At 42.4% G+C, this 18,302-nt stretch overlaps 1 protein-coding gene across 1 annotated transcript in view; it reads right to left on the bottom strand.

The window, feature by feature from the left end:
• Window positions 1-12,610, bottom strand: part of ENG (endoglin) — a 93,902-nt gene extending 81,292 nt beyond the window's left edge. The window contains exon 1 of the mRNA XM_040324756.1: window positions 12,205-12,610. Within this exon, the coding sequence (XP_040180690.1) occupies window positions 12,205-12,259 (55 nt within the window). The 5' untranslated portion in view covers window positions 12,260-12,610. The remainder of the gene's footprint in view (window positions 1-12,204) is intronic.
• Window positions 12,611-18,302: the final 5,692 nt, after the last annotated feature.

Raw genomic sequence — 18,302 nt, 5'->3', positions numbered from 1 at the left:
GTGAACAGAGGTAACTCGGAGCAAGGCTTCTCATGATTTTGAACACGATACAACCTACTTTAAACAGAGTACGATGGTAGACCGGCAACCAAGCAAGGTCTGTCGCTATTATGTAGGGCAGGGGTCTCCAAACTATGGCCCTCCAGATGTTCAGGAACTGCAATTTCCATGATGCCTAGTCATGTCTTAGAATGTCAGAGTTTTACAATGCCTCATGGGACGTGTAGTTCTGCAACAGCTGGAGGCACGTAGTATGGAGATCCCTGATGTAGGGCAAAAAATAGAGATATCACAAGTATAACTCACTTTTGGGGATCCCAAAGACCCTTAAAAGGCAACACCAGGTAATGGGTGTTGATTAAGCATGAAATGTGTCAGAGTTTGTTCCTTTTCTCAAGTGGCTGTGATGTTTGTTTTTTTACTTATGGATTACATTGATAAAGCGTCTGGATTTTCCATGCATAGGTGTGCGGTCATCCACCTCTCTTTTTGAAGTTTTCAGGGTTGAAATCCGGACCGGCACCTTTCTGTGTGGATTTGGGGGCCAGAGTATAGACCAGTGATGGCGAACCTTGGCACCCCAAATGTTTTGGAACTACATTTCCCATGATGCTCATGCACTTTGCAGTTTAGTTGCGCATCATGGGAAATGTAGTTCCAAAACATCTGGGGTGCCAAGGTTCACCATCACTGGTATAGACGGACCGATCTGGAGCAGCGTATTATTGGACCGTAATAACCAGTAAGAAAGAAAGCCAGCACTCAAAATAAAGTCATTTTGTTGTTTCTAATTACAATGACAAACTTACCTAGTTAAAATCTTGAGGTCGCTTGCTTTCTTTTTTTGGTGTTCGGGCTTGAACAAACCTCATAAACCACACCATAAAATAAAAAAAGCACCGATCCGGCCAGGGTGATACGATGACAAAAATCCACCATCCCCTATAGTATTAGTGTTGATACAGTAAACAGGAAAACAGCAGCCTATTCGGAAAAAAAAGTTTATTTTTGGTGACATCCTGTGTTTCTGTTGTGCTTTGCTGCGAAGAGTGACGTCAGAGATGTAAAAATTACAGCCATCAGAATGCAGAGTGTGAAAGACTCTTTGTCGGTGTTATTATATGGCTGGCCAATATTTTAATTGCTGGCACTGGTTAAAGGATCGGAACACTGCACTTATCCAGCATCCTCCCTAAAGCCTCGTGCACACGCACGGTTTTCTCGGCAAGAACCGGCAAGAAAACTGCTGGCAGAGCTTTCTTGCCGAGAAGTCATTTCGTGCATGCTCGGGTTTCCATGGAGAGGTAAGTATACAGATGCTCCGGTTTCTCGTCAAGAAAACTGTAATTTCGAGCATGCGTGGGTTTCCATGGAGAGGTAAGTATACAGATGCTCCGGTTTCTAATCAAGAAAACTGCCCAGAATCTAGACTAGAAAAATAGAGAGCCTGTTCTCTATTTTCTCGTCGTGAGATTCTCTGCAGTGTTTTCCTGCCGAGAAACCGGAGCGTCTGTATACTTACCTCTCCATGGAAACCCTTGCATGCTCGAAATGACTTTAAAGTATGTGCGGTAGCTTCCAAGGCATAGGTAGGGTGAAGCAAGATGGCAGTGACGGCATCGAATGTGACGAGTGCATGCTCGTCGTCGTAGTCGATGACGTCACCACGTTCGTACCATTCAAAAGAACGGTGGTTCTTTTGAATGGCCCATGTGTACAATCGGCCGGCAAAATAATCTTGCCAAGAATCTCGTCATGAAAAACAGCGTTTTTTTTTTTTTTTACGAGATTCTGGGCTGTGTGTACAGTGCTTTACACTTATTCCATGAACCAATCTCAATCATCCTCCCATACAAAGCAGCCTATATGGATGTCCTATTCTGATACATATATAAATGTAAATAGGAACCCACTAAACACAGCAGGCACTTCTGATTTGTGCTCCAATAACCTGGCCTATTGTAAGTCAGTCAGTATTTTTTCTTCGTAACATATTTCACCGTATATTTGTTTTGGCACATAAACATTTTGCAACTGCAGCATAATTGCAGTTAAAAATGGAAAATATGCTGACCATATAATTGTCATCAACATAATATAAACTACACTAGGAACATAACAAAGTCTGAGGTTCAGCACTAAAGTGATATTACAATAAAAATATAACAAACATGTTATACCTACCTGCGCTGTGCAGTGATTTTGCACAGAGCAGCCCTGATCCTCCTCTTCTTGGGTCCCTCCGGTGCTCCTGGTCTCTCCCTCCTGTTGAGTGCACCTAGAGCAAGCAGCTTGCACTGGGGGCACCCAAGTCAGCGAGCTCCTGAGCTGCTGCAGTGTGTCCATTCAGGCACAGAGCCATGGCTCGAGCTTGCCCCCTCTCTCTCCTCATTGGCTCACTGGCTGTGATTGACAGCAGCGGGAGCCAATGAGGAGCAAGTGTCCTCAGAGGGCCGATGCTCTTGTGCACGTCCCTGGATCAAGAGGGAGCTCAGTTAAGTATTAGCGGGAGGGGGGGGGGGCTGCTGAATACAGTGGTTTTTTTTTTTTTACTTTCATGCATAGAATACATGAAGATAAAAAAATACTTCAGCCTTTAGAACCACTTTAAAGCTAAAGTTTAAGTATGAACAGGGTTGCCATCCTTCAGTACATTTATTTATTTAATGAGGTCACCCAGTTGTGTGATATTTATCATGACTGAGACATTATGGCGGACACATTGGAAACTTTTGATGCTATTTTGGGACCATTGTGATTTATACAGCGATCAGTGCTATAAAAATGCACTGATAACTGTGTAAATGACACTGGCAGGAAAGGGGTTAAGTACTAGGGGGCGAGGAAGGGGTTAAGTGTGTCCTAGTGAGTGATTCTAACTGTGGGGGGGTGGGCTACCAGTGACACGACACTGATCACTGCTCCCGAAGACGGGGAGCAGAAGATCAGTGTCCTGTCACAAGGCAGAACAGGGAGATGCCTTGTTTACACATGCATCCTCCTGTTCTGCAGCTCTGTGACAGAGCAGGGGCACGCGAATGCCCGCACAGCGGTGAATTCAAAGGACTACGTCCCTTTGCGCAGCCGTGCCATTCTGCCAACGTAAAAATGCATGTATCGGTCGGCAAGCAGTTAACCAACAGTTGCATTATACAAATTAAAGTATGGGTAAAGCTAGCTACAATGACGTACGTATGCTAGAAACAAATATTAAATATCCACATTAGCTTAAAAGGCAGCTCAACAGATTCAAAGCATAAACATTGTTTTATGGATATGTTTAAGGGTTTAGGTTGTTGGGGTTCGCTTTATGGATTAGGTTAAGGGTTGGGTTGGGATGAAGGGTGGGATTCAGGGGTAGCTTTATGGATTAGGTCAAGGGTTAGGTTGGAATGAACGGTTAGGTTTAAGTTTGGCTTTATGGATTAGATTAAGGGTTTGTTGGAATGAAGGGTTGGGTTTAAGTTTGGCTTTATGGATTAGATTAAGGGTTAGATTGCTGTTAAGGGTTACATTTAGGGATATAGTTTAGGTTACTAATTTGATTTGGGGTTAGCTTGAGGTTCAGTGTTAGGGGTTATGCGCACTCCTACAGTGGCGCAGAGGTACACCCTCTGTACATCTGAGAGATCTATAAACAGTCATTGGCATTGTCACGTGGGAGACCAGGGAGCCACACCTATACATATACATATACAGACTTTTTAAATCTAGAATCAGCATAGGCACCCTAAGAGACCAATGAGCTGCACTGGATGGTTTCATCTGATATTTTACACTGCCAGCTTTCTATTTAGGATGCTACTTTAAATTGTGACATTTTAACATGGGTAAATATATACCAGCAGTTCTTATAAACCCATTTTTAATACAAGAGCCGTCTCTCCCCTGTGATCTGCTTAGCCTCTGAAATAAGGAGCACATCGCAGGCAGACATGAGTAATGTCCCTGAGCTCCATGGGATCTGGATGTTGTCATGAATGACATATTCCAGAGTCCAAATGAGAACAATTTATTCAGAGTGAACTACATTAAGTCAGACAAATAGGGCTTGCCCCTGCTAGGATCCCATGTAGAATACAATTTACCATTACGGTGGCCAACGTGCAGATGGGGGGGTTAGAAGTGCATGCTGTCGAATTATGCTTAATTGTCCTAAGAGCACCATAAATTTGTATGCTTGGCTCTTCTGATCTTACAACTGTTAATCAGTCGGGACGAGAAGGGAAGGCACTGTCAGGGGACAATAGTGATTGAAACTGTTTTTTTTTTCAGTGAGGCTCTAGGCAAGGTAGCTGTTTTGGCTCCCCATCACCTTAATTGACGTTTATAAGGATTGCAGTGGGCACAGAAAAGCTGCTCCATTTGCTCTATATGTACTGATATTACTCGATTGATCACCAACTACTTAAAAATGTTCAGGATGAAGGACAGCTCTCGTGTCTTTCGTGACAGATCTGTTTGTGATACATTTTCAAATTTCTCAGATCTGTCCACCACTACCTGGGGAGGAAGCTAAGGAATGAGCAACAGTGGGAACCCAAGTGAGAACTTGCAGCAAGTGTGGGTTTTGGACCATGACTACGCTGGGTGGCTATTTCAGCGCAGTCCCACTACATGACAAGGCAAAATGCTTTGTTTCCTTAATTGCCTGGTTCAAACCACTGTGTTGAGGTGGTGGGCGGAAGGTCTACTCTGAAAAAAAAAAGTAGTACTGCATGCAGTAAATTTGTCCAGCACAGTGCTGTGCAAGGCAATCCATCACTTTGCATCATGCTCAGTGCGGCTGGCAGTCAAACTTCATGAGGTGTCTGTGTGACCCCTCAATAAAGTTTGTTAAGAAAAAAAAGGAGATCGGCGCATGAGCACTGCACTGATCAGGCCAGACCACACCGCACACCAAAATGCTATATGCGTGTCTGTGTTTTTTCAGTCATTGTTGCAAGTATGCAACCAGTGAAATCAAGGCAGTCCGCACTTTGGATCTGTATACGTGTTGCAGATCAGCAACTCAGAAACTACTAAGCCAGAGATAGCCAGGCAGCTAGAATTTTCAGTCCCAAATGTTAAGCTCCATAATTTCAGGCTTCCGTTAACCCTAACTGAATTTAGGTCTTCTTGTATCACTGATGGACAATTTCCCACTAAAGTGATATGGATGAAACCCTTAACGAGGTCCTCTCTGCCCTTATAAAGCAGCTGTCAGGATTTAATGTGGGAGAACTTGTCTTCATTTTAAGTATTTTGTTCCTGTTTTGGCTTTAGAGGCGAAAACCTCTTCTCAATCTATAAACCATCTGTTTGCATGCATTGCCTGGTTCTCTTGGGTATTTCGCCTTCGCGATCATAATCATTCTCCAAACATTCTTTTAAAATATGGCTTGCAACTACAAGATTCTGAAATCTCGGAGACTCAGAATGCTTGGGAACTGACAGTAAAAATGGCAGCTGCTCAATCAATATATAACCAACGAGGTCAGTGCACGATGGGAAGGGTACTTTGCCTATTGCATAATACAGTAACATTTTCCAGCACACAGACCCACTAGACAATAAAGAGGACACATAAAATCTGTTTCTAATTTAAAATACATTGGAAGATGTGCAAGACGCATGCTGTGTCAAGGCACCTCTACCGCACACAGCTTACACATGTGCGGCCTCCAGATGAGTTTCCACCCAGTTTATTCAGTGCTATATTATATGTCTTAGTGTTGGTGCCCTAATAAGAGTAGACCACATGATACAGAAATGTACAGTGCCACTTGTATTTGAAAATGTGTGCAACTGCTTTTATTTTCCATTAGATAGGTCCCCTTTAATGACTAATAGAGCTAAGTGGTGGGATATTTTGTAATTTTCTAGACATACTAGAATCCATATGTGTTGCATATCTATATAACTGTAATGGAATGTATTCTATAGGGCAAGCAGCCAATGAGTCGTAGAACACTAGTAGAATACTCTAGGGCAGGGGTCTCCAAACTGCTGCCCGAGGGCCAGATGTGGCACTTTGCTAGCCTTTATCCGGGCCCTTGGGGCTTTATTCCTCCCACTGATATGAGGCACTATTCTTCCCACTGACGCCAACAAGGGGGCAAAATTTCTTTCACTGATACCAATGATGGGATACAATTATTCCTACTAATAGGGGCACTACTCCTTATTCTACTCACTGCAAACTTTGATGCCATATTTATTCTCACCAATGCTGGGCCCGGGACATTTTTTCCCCCGCTGGCCACAATTTGGCCCTCCTAAAGTCTGAAGGACAATAAACTGGCCCTTTGTTTGAAAAGTTCGGAGACCCCTGCAGCCTTTCTCAATTAGGGTTTTGTGAAACCTTAGGGTTCTTCTAGAAGTTACTAGGGGTTCTTTGAGCAATGAGAAGTGGTGAATTGATCACCTGATTTATAGTGCCTGCATAGTTCTGGCAGTGTCAATTGATAAGACCAGATGCATGGGACCACTGGCGCCTCTCAACTCTCAGGTAAATAACCACTGACACCAGTGATCAATTTAGCTGTCTGTGAGGAGCATTCTCTAAATTGACCAACAGTTATAAGGCATCATTCTTTCCTATTCCACAAATAGATTGGTGGTCATTCTGAGAAACATTCTAAGGGGACCCTTCTGCCCTAACCACCCATGTAAGAGAGCACTTCCCTTACAGAGTATCAGTTTATGGGGCCCTTCTCCACTCACCACCAATGTAAGTAGTGCCTTCTGCACTCACCACCAATAAGGTGGGAACTAAAATGGGCACCAATGTACAGAAGCACTGCACTGATGTATTCAGGCATTTTTCCATTGACCGCTGATATAGGGGAACACTTACCCCACTGACCACCAATTTAGGTAGGCACATTTCTACTGACCACCAATATTAGAGGGCATTACAATCATCATGAATGTAAGGGGTCCCTTCTTTGCAGACCACCCATTTACAAGAGCATTGAGCCACTGACTACCATTATATTGAGGCACGACAGACTACCAATGTAAAAGGTTCCTTCTCCAATGGCCCCCAATGTAAGAGGATCTTTCTCTGTTGACCACCAATGTAAGGGGGTCCTTCTCCACTGATCTCCATAGTAAGGGAGTGTTTCTCTACTGATCACCAATGTAAGGGGGTTCTGCTCTGCTGACCACTAGTATAATGAGACACTACCCTGCTCACTAATCATGTATTTCTCTGTTACTCAATGATATAAAGGAATATTTTGTCATATAGATCAATGATGTGATACAAAATGGTCATCTTTTGTATCACATACACTAGGTGTACTCCATTGTTAATTATCTTATTTTGTACTATATCTATAATTCACTGATCATAATGATGTCCTATGTTCTGTAGAAATAATAATTTTTACTGAGGGTTCCCTGAGGTCTAAAATGTATTTCAGGGGTTCCAATATTCAAAAAATTTAAGATATGCCACCCTAAAGAACTCATGTTCATTAACTCACAGCCTGATCTTTTAAGATTGACATGCACCATACAACTTGATTTCACAAACTTAGTATTCTTTGGATTTACCAAAACAATGTCATGTAAGAGCCTAATTAAACAATCCATTCTGTGTTATCCAGTTAGGGGGACCCTCGGACTAGATAGCTGTTGGTAGATTCAAATTGCAATGTGTATGGTCCGCTTTTGGGTGCATGATACAATCAAATGACGTTACAGATTTAAAAAAAAAGCTTGAGACAATTTTGTGGTGACTTTGGTTGATTAGCAGGGTTAGTTTGAGATTGATGGATAAGGTTTCCGGATGTTGAAAGCACTCACATTCAAACACACACAGATCTTCAGACACACCGAACTATGGGACTTTTGTCTAACTTTTCTGTGCAGGTTAATTTTCCATCTCTGCTGTCATGTTCGGAAAGAAGGCAATAACGTGATGGTTGGTTGTCCTATTCTAAGGAATTCCAAGGCAAGAAGTAAGCCACATGTAGGAATATATTGCCCCTTAATAAGCCACTCAAATCCTTTTATTTCTTGTTTTGACATTCACTAAAGATGTTACATATTCATCCATATTCATCGTAGCCTTACCAAATTTATGCCTGGTGGTTACAGGCAATGACTCCAGTACTCGCATCAGAAAACAATCCACCCAACAAAAGTCCCCCTTTGTACCCAACACACACCTAGACTATTTTGTAGTCTGTGTACGAGCTGTGAACTTGGCGCCTGGTTTTCCCCTCTTACAGGATGTCACTCGCTGCGTGGGACTGGCATTAAAACCACAGCTTATTCTGCATAGTTTTCAAGCAAATCTTTTTTTCCACACACTTATGAAACAATGGCCTATGAATACCATTGCTGGGACGTGATTACAATACTTTCATTAAAGCAAAATCAAATCAAATCAAGCAGAACTAAAATAAAAAAAAAATAGATAAAACACCTTTAGGCCGCGCACACACGATCGGTCCATCCGATGAGAACGTTCCGAAGGACCGTTGTCATCGGTTAACAGATGAACCTGACTGATGGTCCGTCGCGCCTACAAAAAAAAACGATTGTGTCAGAAAACACAACGACGTGCTAAAAAAACGAAGTTCAATGCTTCCAAGTATGTGTCGACTTGATTCTGAGCATGCGCGGGTTTTTAACTGATGCTTTTGCATACTAACGATCAGTTTTGACCTATCGGTTAGGCGTCCATCAGTTCAATTTTAAAGCAAGTTCTCATTTTTTTGACCGAAGGTTAAAGAACCTATGGGGCCTACACACGATCGGTTTTGGACTGATGAAAACGGTCCTTCAGACCGTTCTCCTCTGGCGATCCTATCGTGTGTACGCGGCCTTAAAGTGTGAGTACAGCCAAAACTTTTTAGTGGTTAGCACTTCTACCTTGTAGCACTATAGGGTCTTTGGTTTGACTTCCAACCATGACACTACCAGCATGGAGTTTGCATGTTCTCCCTGTGGTTGTGTGGATTTCCTCAGGGTACTCCGCTTTCCTCCCACACCCCAAAGACATGCTGGTAGGTTAATTGGCTCTTCTCTATTTTTGGCACTAGTATGTATATGTATGAATATAAGGTAGGGACCTCAGAATGTAAGCTCCCTGAGGGCAGAAAATTATGTGAATGTACATTATGGAAAGCACTGCGTACATTTTTAGAGCTATATAAATACCGGTAATAAATAAAAATTGTAAAAGGTGGTGAAGGATTAGAACCCCTATTAGGTCTTCACTGACATTCTTTTGTAAGGCCACATCTTACTTGCTGTAAAGGTGACAACAATTTCACTAGGCAGGAAATGGGGACACATCTACAACAGGGGCACAGACAGCAATGAAAGGCTGACAATGGTTCCAGCCTCCCCATACTCTACTTAAATATGAAAAAAAAAAGTTTTGACTGGACATAGTTTTTTGAAAACCCAACTAGATATAAAAAATGTTTTTTAACGCTTTTATGGTTAAAGATTTTGTATATTAAAAAGTTTGCCATTAGGATGAGGTTGCATTGATACGTTTGCGTTTTAAGTGTGACATTAAAAAAATCAGCTACTTCACCTTTTGGATGGTTTCCAGCAAATTGCACCTTCTAAAGCAATGAACGATAATGCATGTTAAACATGTATACAAACTTCCAAAAAGGCATCTATAATGCAATTCAAACTTTACCCCATGCATAATGCAAAAGTGGGAATGTCGCCTAAATTCACTTTGTGCAGCAGTGGAACACCCACATTAATCATGAGATTTTCAGCGGTAATCTGACCACAGTCTATCCTAATCCGATTGGCTGCTGTGCCGAAAGCGTTCGCTACAAGATGAACTCTTGTCTCCAGATGCTTACGGACAACCTAAGACCTACAGAGCATCTAAGGATACTAAAAGCAAGAATCACAATAAGAAGCGAGAATAAAATATGTCCTTGGGTTCGTAAAAAGCCTCCGACAGACAAGACATGCTGGGACCTGAAGTTCTATACAAAATATTGTGGATATATAGTATAGGCTACTTTTGAAGAACCGTACAAGCTAAATTCACACAGCAGTGGAATTTTAAAAAGCTGCTTTTTAACATATCAGCTTCATTTTACTAAAACGTGGTGTAAATCTTGCATCATAGATGGGTTAAGCCTTGTACACACGATCAGTCCATCCGATGAGAGATGGTCCGTCGCGCCCACACACCATCGGTTAAATAACCGATCGCGTCAGAACGCGGTGACGTAAAACACAACGATGTGCTGAAAAGAATGAAGTGCAATGCTTCCAAGCATGCGTCGACTTGATTCTGAGCATGCGTGGATTTTTAACCGATGGTCGTGCCTACTAACGATCGGTTTTGACCTAAAGGTTAGGAATCCATTGGTTAAATTTAATGCAAGTTGGCTTTTTTTTAACCGATGGTTAAATAACCTATGGGGCCCACACACGATCGGTTTTGACCGATGAAAACGGTCCATCAGACCGGTGTCCTCTGTTTAACCTATCGTGTGTACGAGGCCTTAATCTTGTTGACCAGTATTTTGTCATTTACCCAAACCCCATCAGGGCACTGTATATTTGATGTAGTACCTTTGTGACAAGTAATTCATTTAAAACAAAGAGAGTTCAGAGGCAGACTCAGTCTTGGGTGATAAATAGATTTTAGAACCCTTGCCTCAAAATGAGAAGAAATTTCCAGCATGTGGATAAATCCTAATTATCAATAGTCTTATATCCCCTAAAAATCACAGAGTGTATGGCTAGTTTTAAATAATAAGAAACAGTTGTATTAAGAACAAAGGATGTCAGGCTTGGGTGGGTAGACTGGACTAAAGCACACATGACAATATTTCAAATTAACTCCAAGTACCATTAGCTGCCATGCTTTGGTGTAGCAGTAATATTTGGTATCATGTTAAGTAGTAGTAGAACAATACAAATAAAGTAGCTGGTAACATTTATTGGCTAACAATATATTATAGTGCAAGCCTTTTCGAAAATCCTGAGATCCAAGGTGATATTATTTGAATTAATTTAATTATAATGTGTAAAGTTTCCAGGTGTTTAGAGATATAATAGAAGGGCCTTTGCAAATAAAATTCCATGTACTATTACAATGGAAACGCAAGATTGCAAGTCCGGGTGAGTATTCTGGAAAACTTGAACTTAACAATAAAACATTTTTTATTTTCAAAGCCTAACACATTTAGCATTGACCTTACATAGGTACATAGTTAGTCAGGTTAAAAAAAGTCACAAGTCCATTCAGTTCAACCATAAAAAACGAGATGATTACAGGGGATACCAAGTTCATATAATTATTTACACAATGGATGTCCAAAAAGGCTAACCTATCATAAATAGATATTTCAGAAAGTTTAGAGTTTATATGATACTCGGATTTTAATTGGCTTGCTTAAGTTATTAAATACACAAGTTTTCAGGACCCATTAGGTTTGTTCCTTATATATTATTATACAATTGTGAAAATGATTCTAATTGGCTTGCTTAAGTTATTAAATACACAAGTTTTCAGGACCCATTAGGTTTGTTCCTTATATATTATACAATTGTGAAAATGATTCTAATTGGCTTGCTTAAGTTATTAAATACACAAGTTTTCAGGACCCATTAGGTTTGTTCCTTATATATTATACAATTGTGAAAATGATTCTAATTGGCTTGCTTAAGTTATTAAATACACAAGTTTTCAGGACCCATTAGGTTTGTTCCTTATATATTATACAATTGTGAAAATGATTCTGAAACCCACAGTCAAAAGAAGAACAAGGGAAAAAAATTATAAAACCATACAGCTATTTTTTTTGTTCTTGAGTAGTAACAGTTATTGTAAAAGATTTGGATATATAGATAGTGATCAGAGGTTAGGGTGTCATTGGGCTAATTGACTAATGTTCTGGAGATAGGAAGCCCAGGCACACGTCTCACCAAAATCCAATTTTGAAATGTCCATATGGGACAGGCTTTGTTTTTAGAAGTCAGAACCATAAAGGTACAAACATTTCAGAAAAAATGTACACAACAAATCTACAATGGTGAAGATGGAGAAGATTATGGTACAGTTGTTAAAAACTGAAAACCAAGGACCCATTCACTTTCAAGGTACAAACCACCAAAACCTCAAATTGGTTCCTGTAGATCAAGGCGGAGGTCAAGGCTGAAACAAAAGACACCTGAGCTCCAGTTGAGTTTACACATGTAGAAATTAAAGGGACTTACTTGGTTGTCCCATTCTCAGACAGCTGAGAATCAGCAGCATCAGAGCCTTCATCATGCTGGGTTTGCTTTTCCCTTTTTCAGCCGGTATCCAAAAGCGCTGGCTTCCAGTAAGCCCTCAGCAGGCAGCGTAGCACAGGCACAGCTGGACAGACAGACACAGAGCTGAGTGTGGGCAAGGAGTCAGAGAACTCCAGGTTTTGTTCCTCCACAGCAGAGTTCTCAGTTTATAAGTAAGAAGAGAGCGAGAGATAAAGAAGAGAGGGGAAGTTGGAGAAGTGACAGCAAAGATCGCAATGGACAGCTGTGCAGATTGCTGTGCTCACACAGCACTGTGTGTGATGAGCCTTGTGCAGGAAATAAGCAGGACTAAGGGAGGTCTTATGCAGCTGGACAGCATTGAGGAGGAAATGCCTTTTACACAAGTAAAGACATTCTCTAAGGAGCCCAAATACCAGAAAAACAGACCCCCTCCTCCTCACACACGTCCAGAAGGCGGGGTGTACAGGGACCCCCACTGAGGAGGATCAACTTGATGTTTTTGTCACTCTGAAGTTCTGTTCTGTTTGTCTTCTGTGTGGCCTCCACAATGGGCTATTTTCGACAGTTAACTAAAATGTTTTCTACTAATAAAGCTGAAAGTTTGCAGTAAAGTGGCACTCTAGCTAAAGCATGTTTTACATCGTTTCCAACTGTTCCTCATTCGGAGGGTCTGTCCCTTTTTTAGAACCATATCTCTTTGTCCATCTCTTCTCTTCAGTTGTCCCTCTTTTTGGTCTGAGGTACAGTATAGATCTCTATAAAATGTGCTACTTATACCTACCAAATACTACTCTAAGGCCCAGATTCTCGTAGGAGTTACGCCGGCGTATCTCCAGATACGCCGTCGTAACTCTGAGTTTGAGGCGTCGTATCTATGCGCCTGATTCTTAGAATCAGTTACGCATAGATTTGTCTTAGATCTGACCGGCGCAAGTCTCTTACGGCGTCGTATCTAAGTTGCATATTTACCCTGGCCGTTAGGTGGTGCTTCCGTCGATTTACGCGTCGAATATGGTAATGAGCTAGATACGCCGATTCTCAAAACGTATGTGCGACCGACACGTTTTTTTACGTCGTTTACATTAGGCTTTTTTGGGCGTAAAGTTACCCCTGCTCTATGAGGCGTAGATGAGGCGTACCAATGTTTGGTATGGACGTCGGAACAGCGTCAAATTTTTCACGTTTTACGACGTTTGCATAAGTCGTCCGTGAATGGGGCTGGACGTAAGTTACGTTCACGTCGACTAGGCATTGAGGGGGCGCAATTTTATTTGAAAATTTGACGTGATACTTAGCATGCCCGCGCATGCACCGTTCGAAAAAAGCGTCAATTACGTGGGGTCACGATTAATTTCCATTTATAAGTATTTATTTATTATCAAAGAAAAACTAACCAAAAGTATTTAATTTTTTTTATTTTTTTTTATATTTCGATGTATATTTCTTGTTACTATCAAAACCTACCACCAAATAACAACCCTAAATTCTCCTGCTCTTGGCGATCGCAGCGATACCACATATCTGCATGTTAGTTGTTTGTACCAGTAGTATAGCCCAAAAACAATATTGCACTTTTTTTTCTGTCCTACCTAAGGCTGCATTCACACCTTAGCGTACAAAATCGCGGCGTTTTGTCCAGCGAGTTGCGGCAACAAATTGCGACAAAACGCCGCGATTGTGAATGCAGCCTTACCCCCTCTATGGAGATGGTTCACATCTCCTATGCCGAAGGCCGAAAGCCGCCTGAAAAAAAGGTCCGGGACTTGTTTTCAGGCGGCAGGCGTACGGCGTTCAGCGTGGAGATGTGAACCATCTCCATAGAGGGCAATGTGAAATTATCCCTCCAGCGTCTCAGGGGCGGCTGCGGCGTCGCACTACAGGCGTATATACGCCTAGGTGTGAATGGGGGCTAAAACACACTGACAGATAATAAAAAAAAAAAGAAAATCCTGGACGGCAGTCCAGGGGTATCTGAGAATCACTGTGTGTGAGGGACACTTTGATTTAAAGATACCACGGTCACTGCACCAGCTACACGCTTTTTTTAGCACCTGCCTCCTGGGCCAGGCCTTTTGACTAGGACCGGAGGATTTTTTTATTCCTGGCCGGAGGGCCTGGTCATTGTTTAACACAATGACCACTTCTTTCACTCTACTCTTCACTATCCCTTTCCCCCACTTCATTTAATTTATTGTTTTGTCACGTTTTTGTCTTTTTTTTGTGCACGTTTTGTCTCACTGTGTGATCAGTAGGGTGCCGGTCCTCGGGCCAGCCCTGAACGTCTTGGGAGTAGGTGGACATGGCCTTCTGGCTTAGTTCGCCTGCTCTCATGGGGTCTCCCTTCGGGGGAGCCCCACCTAGTACTGGGAGGGTTCTGTTTCGGCAGTCCCTGCGAGGAAGTTGGGTCTGTGTCAGCTTTGGTTGCTCGGACCACAGTACCTCAGTCCCCGTCTGGAGCCTAACGCCCCGGGGGATCAGGGTTTTGGGTCCTTTCTTCACAGGAGGACGACTTGACGTTGTACCCGTCTGCACGTTTTTGTGAACACCTTTTATGTGTGTGCACATTTTTTCTGCACCGGGTAGAGTTTTTTGGGTGTGTTCACACGCCATAGGCTTTTCAAAAAAAAAAAAAATCAACTGGGATATCAATGCTTTTATTAATAAAGCTTGATTCTTCGTTTTTTTTTGTAAAATTATTTTTATTGATTTTGACAATTATAGATAACAAAACAACAACAAAAAAAAAAAAAGAAAAAGGCAGCCGACCCAGCATAACACTGGGCCGGTGAAAGGCCAACATGGCCTAAGTACACAACCCGCAATTACGTTAACAAACCAACCTAACCCTCCCCCCCACCCTTTTGCTCAGCTCCCACTCTCCCTCCCATGAAACCACCGGAAACTTGTCAGTTGTCCCGCCTCCCACTCCTTCCCAGGATCCAAACACTTCACCCCACATCACCCGACCCTACCCAGTATCTGAAGTGTTGAAAGGTATGAGGAAACCCATATCCGCCATCAGGCCTTATCCAACAGTCAGGTCAGAGTTATACCAAGCCTGCCATACCCTGTCAAATTTTTTCCCACAACCCCTGGAAAGGTAAGTCGTCTTATAATACGGCATCATCGAATTAACCAGGCCCTTCCAAAAGCGCAAATTAGGTGCCTCCGGCTTGCGCCATTTTAACAGGATGGCCTTCCGTCCATAGAACAAAAGGATGTTAAGCAGTGTCCGATGAGCCCTGGATGGCACCACATCCTCCACTAATCCCAGTAAACATACTGTAGTCGTCATCGGGACAGGAGTCAACAAAACTGCTGAAATACAAGAGGTGACCTCCGACCAAAACTGCTTGATCCGAGGGCAGCTCCAAAACACATGTTAAGCTTGATTCTTAGTTAATCTTTGGTTTATATCGTTTTTCTGATCTCATGTATTTCTCATTGCTGAGGTGCATTTCCAGCTCTCACCATGGGGTTGTTAAGACAGGTGTTCATTTCAATGTCTGCACCTTGCCGAGCTGGTTACGCACTTCGGTATATGTATTCATCTATATATGGAGAAATCATTTTCCATATATGCTGTTGAGTTATTTATACTTACCTTGTATGTTTTTGATTATTTTTTGGTAATACATATTGTTACACCTTGGCCCATTGGTTGCCTTTATGTATTCATCAGACTAGCGAGTATGTCTATTTGTGAGCACTGTTTACTATTAAGTTGGTTAGACCATGGAATTTATTTACCGTGTAACCTCCCTATGCCTGTGGTTCTGTGCGGTGTTACACCTGCAGCCATACACATCTGTTGATGACAGCATTTGTCAGATGAGACGAGACGGTAGGAGTCACTTCCGCATTCATTACCAGATCACCACACCCCCATGCGTTGCATGTAGGCGACGCCTGTTGGTTAACAGTTTGGAACGCAAGTTTGCTTTGCGGATCACGGGTACGGTCTTGGATCCAGAGGACAAACCGTTTCCACACTGGATTCAGCAACCACTGGATAGGCCTCTCTCACTGACCTAGCAGCCGGTGCGAAGCTCATTCAAAAGTCTCTGCCACAGACTTGATGAGTGTGGTTGAGTCGTTGCACAGTCCTCTGCCAAAGGACTTTGAAAAGTTCCAAGACACAGCTACACAGTACCAGGATCTTTCAGCCAGCCGGCAGCACTGTGTGGTATATTGGCCAGGATGCGTCCTCCAATTGAGTTCCCAATTGTTCGGCTTCTTCCCGCAGGCAAGACAGCACAGGACCACCCCTGGACCCGTGGTGACAGCGACACCTAGAGTCAAGTGGAAAATGTGCAACGCAGCCAAGCTGGAACAGAAACCAATAATTCGACATAATCATTCCGAGCTAAACTACAGCTCAGATAACTTAAATTTACATATAGCGCCTACCCAACAAGAGCAGGGCGCTACATATTGTTATTGAAAATTTACATTTGTGGTCACTGTAGATCAGTGGTTCTCAACCTTGCTAGTGCCGTGACCCCTTGAAAAATTTTCCCATGTTGTGGGGACCCCTAACAGTAACATTTTCGTAGCGTGAGTTGTCAGGCAAGACATGTAATTTGCGCCCCTAACCCAAGGACATTTAGCGCTCCCTGAGTCCCTTCCACTCGTACAGTATTAAAACCACTTATGGTACATTTTAGGATGTACCATTCTCTCTTTGTTCTCCTTTCTTTCCCTTTTATCTCTCTCTATCGGCTGAGAAAAGGCTGGGAAAGCAGTGCGGTCTTCGGGAATAGCCCAGGATTCGTTGACCCCTGCCAAATTGTCATTCGACCCCCAGGTTGAGAACCACTGCTGTAGATGTAAGAATAATCTACCATTGCTGGACTGGAAGAGACTACAAGTCCCGGGAGGGAGGTCAGGAAGAGCAGGATGAAAAAGAGAAGCCAGAGGCACTCTCGTGGGGAACAGTGAGAGGTCAACCATCAGAGTGGGCTGCTACAGTATATTGAGAGCGAGATTTCCACTACCAGATCCTAGGCCAACACTGACATCATTGCTTCTGTGTGTTAGCTGGTTAAAATAGCAGTTAGTCACTGACCCGGCCAGTAGGTGTGCAAAACATACGTTGGTCCATTGTGGTGCATTGTGTTTTTTTTTGTTCTGTTTTCAGTGAATGGCACCGTAGGGTTTTGGTTTGAATTGCCCATTACTCTTTAAACTGCACAGCTACTATATGTTCCTCATTTTCAAGGATTGCACAAGACTGCTGGTTTGTGTTTGGAAAGAGCCTTTTATGTACTCAAGGTTCAATGGTGTCTTCAGCAAAAACTTTTTTCTAGGGTTGGATTAGAAACTTTCATATTTTCCTATTGCTTTCTGTGTCTCCAGTGAAGAGATCTAACCTCTCTATTTGTCACATTGTCAAAAAAAATGAAAGTAAAAGGAAATGAAAATTTCATAATTATATAAAACCATGGATTTTTTTCTGAATTTTGGCTCAAACTTGTGTTGCATACACACGGTCACACAAATGTTGTCGGAAATTCTGAACATCAAGAACGCGGTGACGTACAACACTACGACGAGCCAAGAAAAATGTCAATGATTTCGAGAATGCGTAGGATTTTTGTGCATCGGAATTGCATACAGACGATCGGCATTTCCGACAAGAACTTTTCCCGTCGGATAATTTGAGAACCAGCTCTCAAATTTTTGCTGTCGGAAATTCCGACAGAAAATGTCCGATGGAGCCTACACACGGTCGGAATTTCCGACCAAAAGCTCACATCGAACTTTTCTTGTCGGAAATTCCGATCGTGTGTACATGGCATAAAAAGTAAATTCCCCTCACTTTGAGAAGATTTCCCTCAATGTTCTGTTATGGCAGAGGTAAAAACTCAGCAGGGGTTCTAACCCTTTGCCACTATTTTACAAAATGCAGAAACACATTATGGCTTAGAGATACACTTTAATATCTGTTGCTGCTATTTTGGCGGCCTGAGTGAAATGATTCTGTCACCAATAATAGAGAACCATGACATGCAGCAGTTCACCAATTAGAATATCTGTCAGTGTACAGATTAATGTTA

Source organism: Rana temporaria, chromosome 9, assembly GCF_905171775.1.
Source record: "Rana temporaria chromosome 9, aRanTem1.1, whole genome shotgun sequence".
NCBI lineage: Eukaryota > Metazoa > Chordata > Amphibia > Anura > Ranidae > Rana > Rana temporaria.
This window is presented reverse-complemented; position numbering and strand designations above follow the sequence as displayed.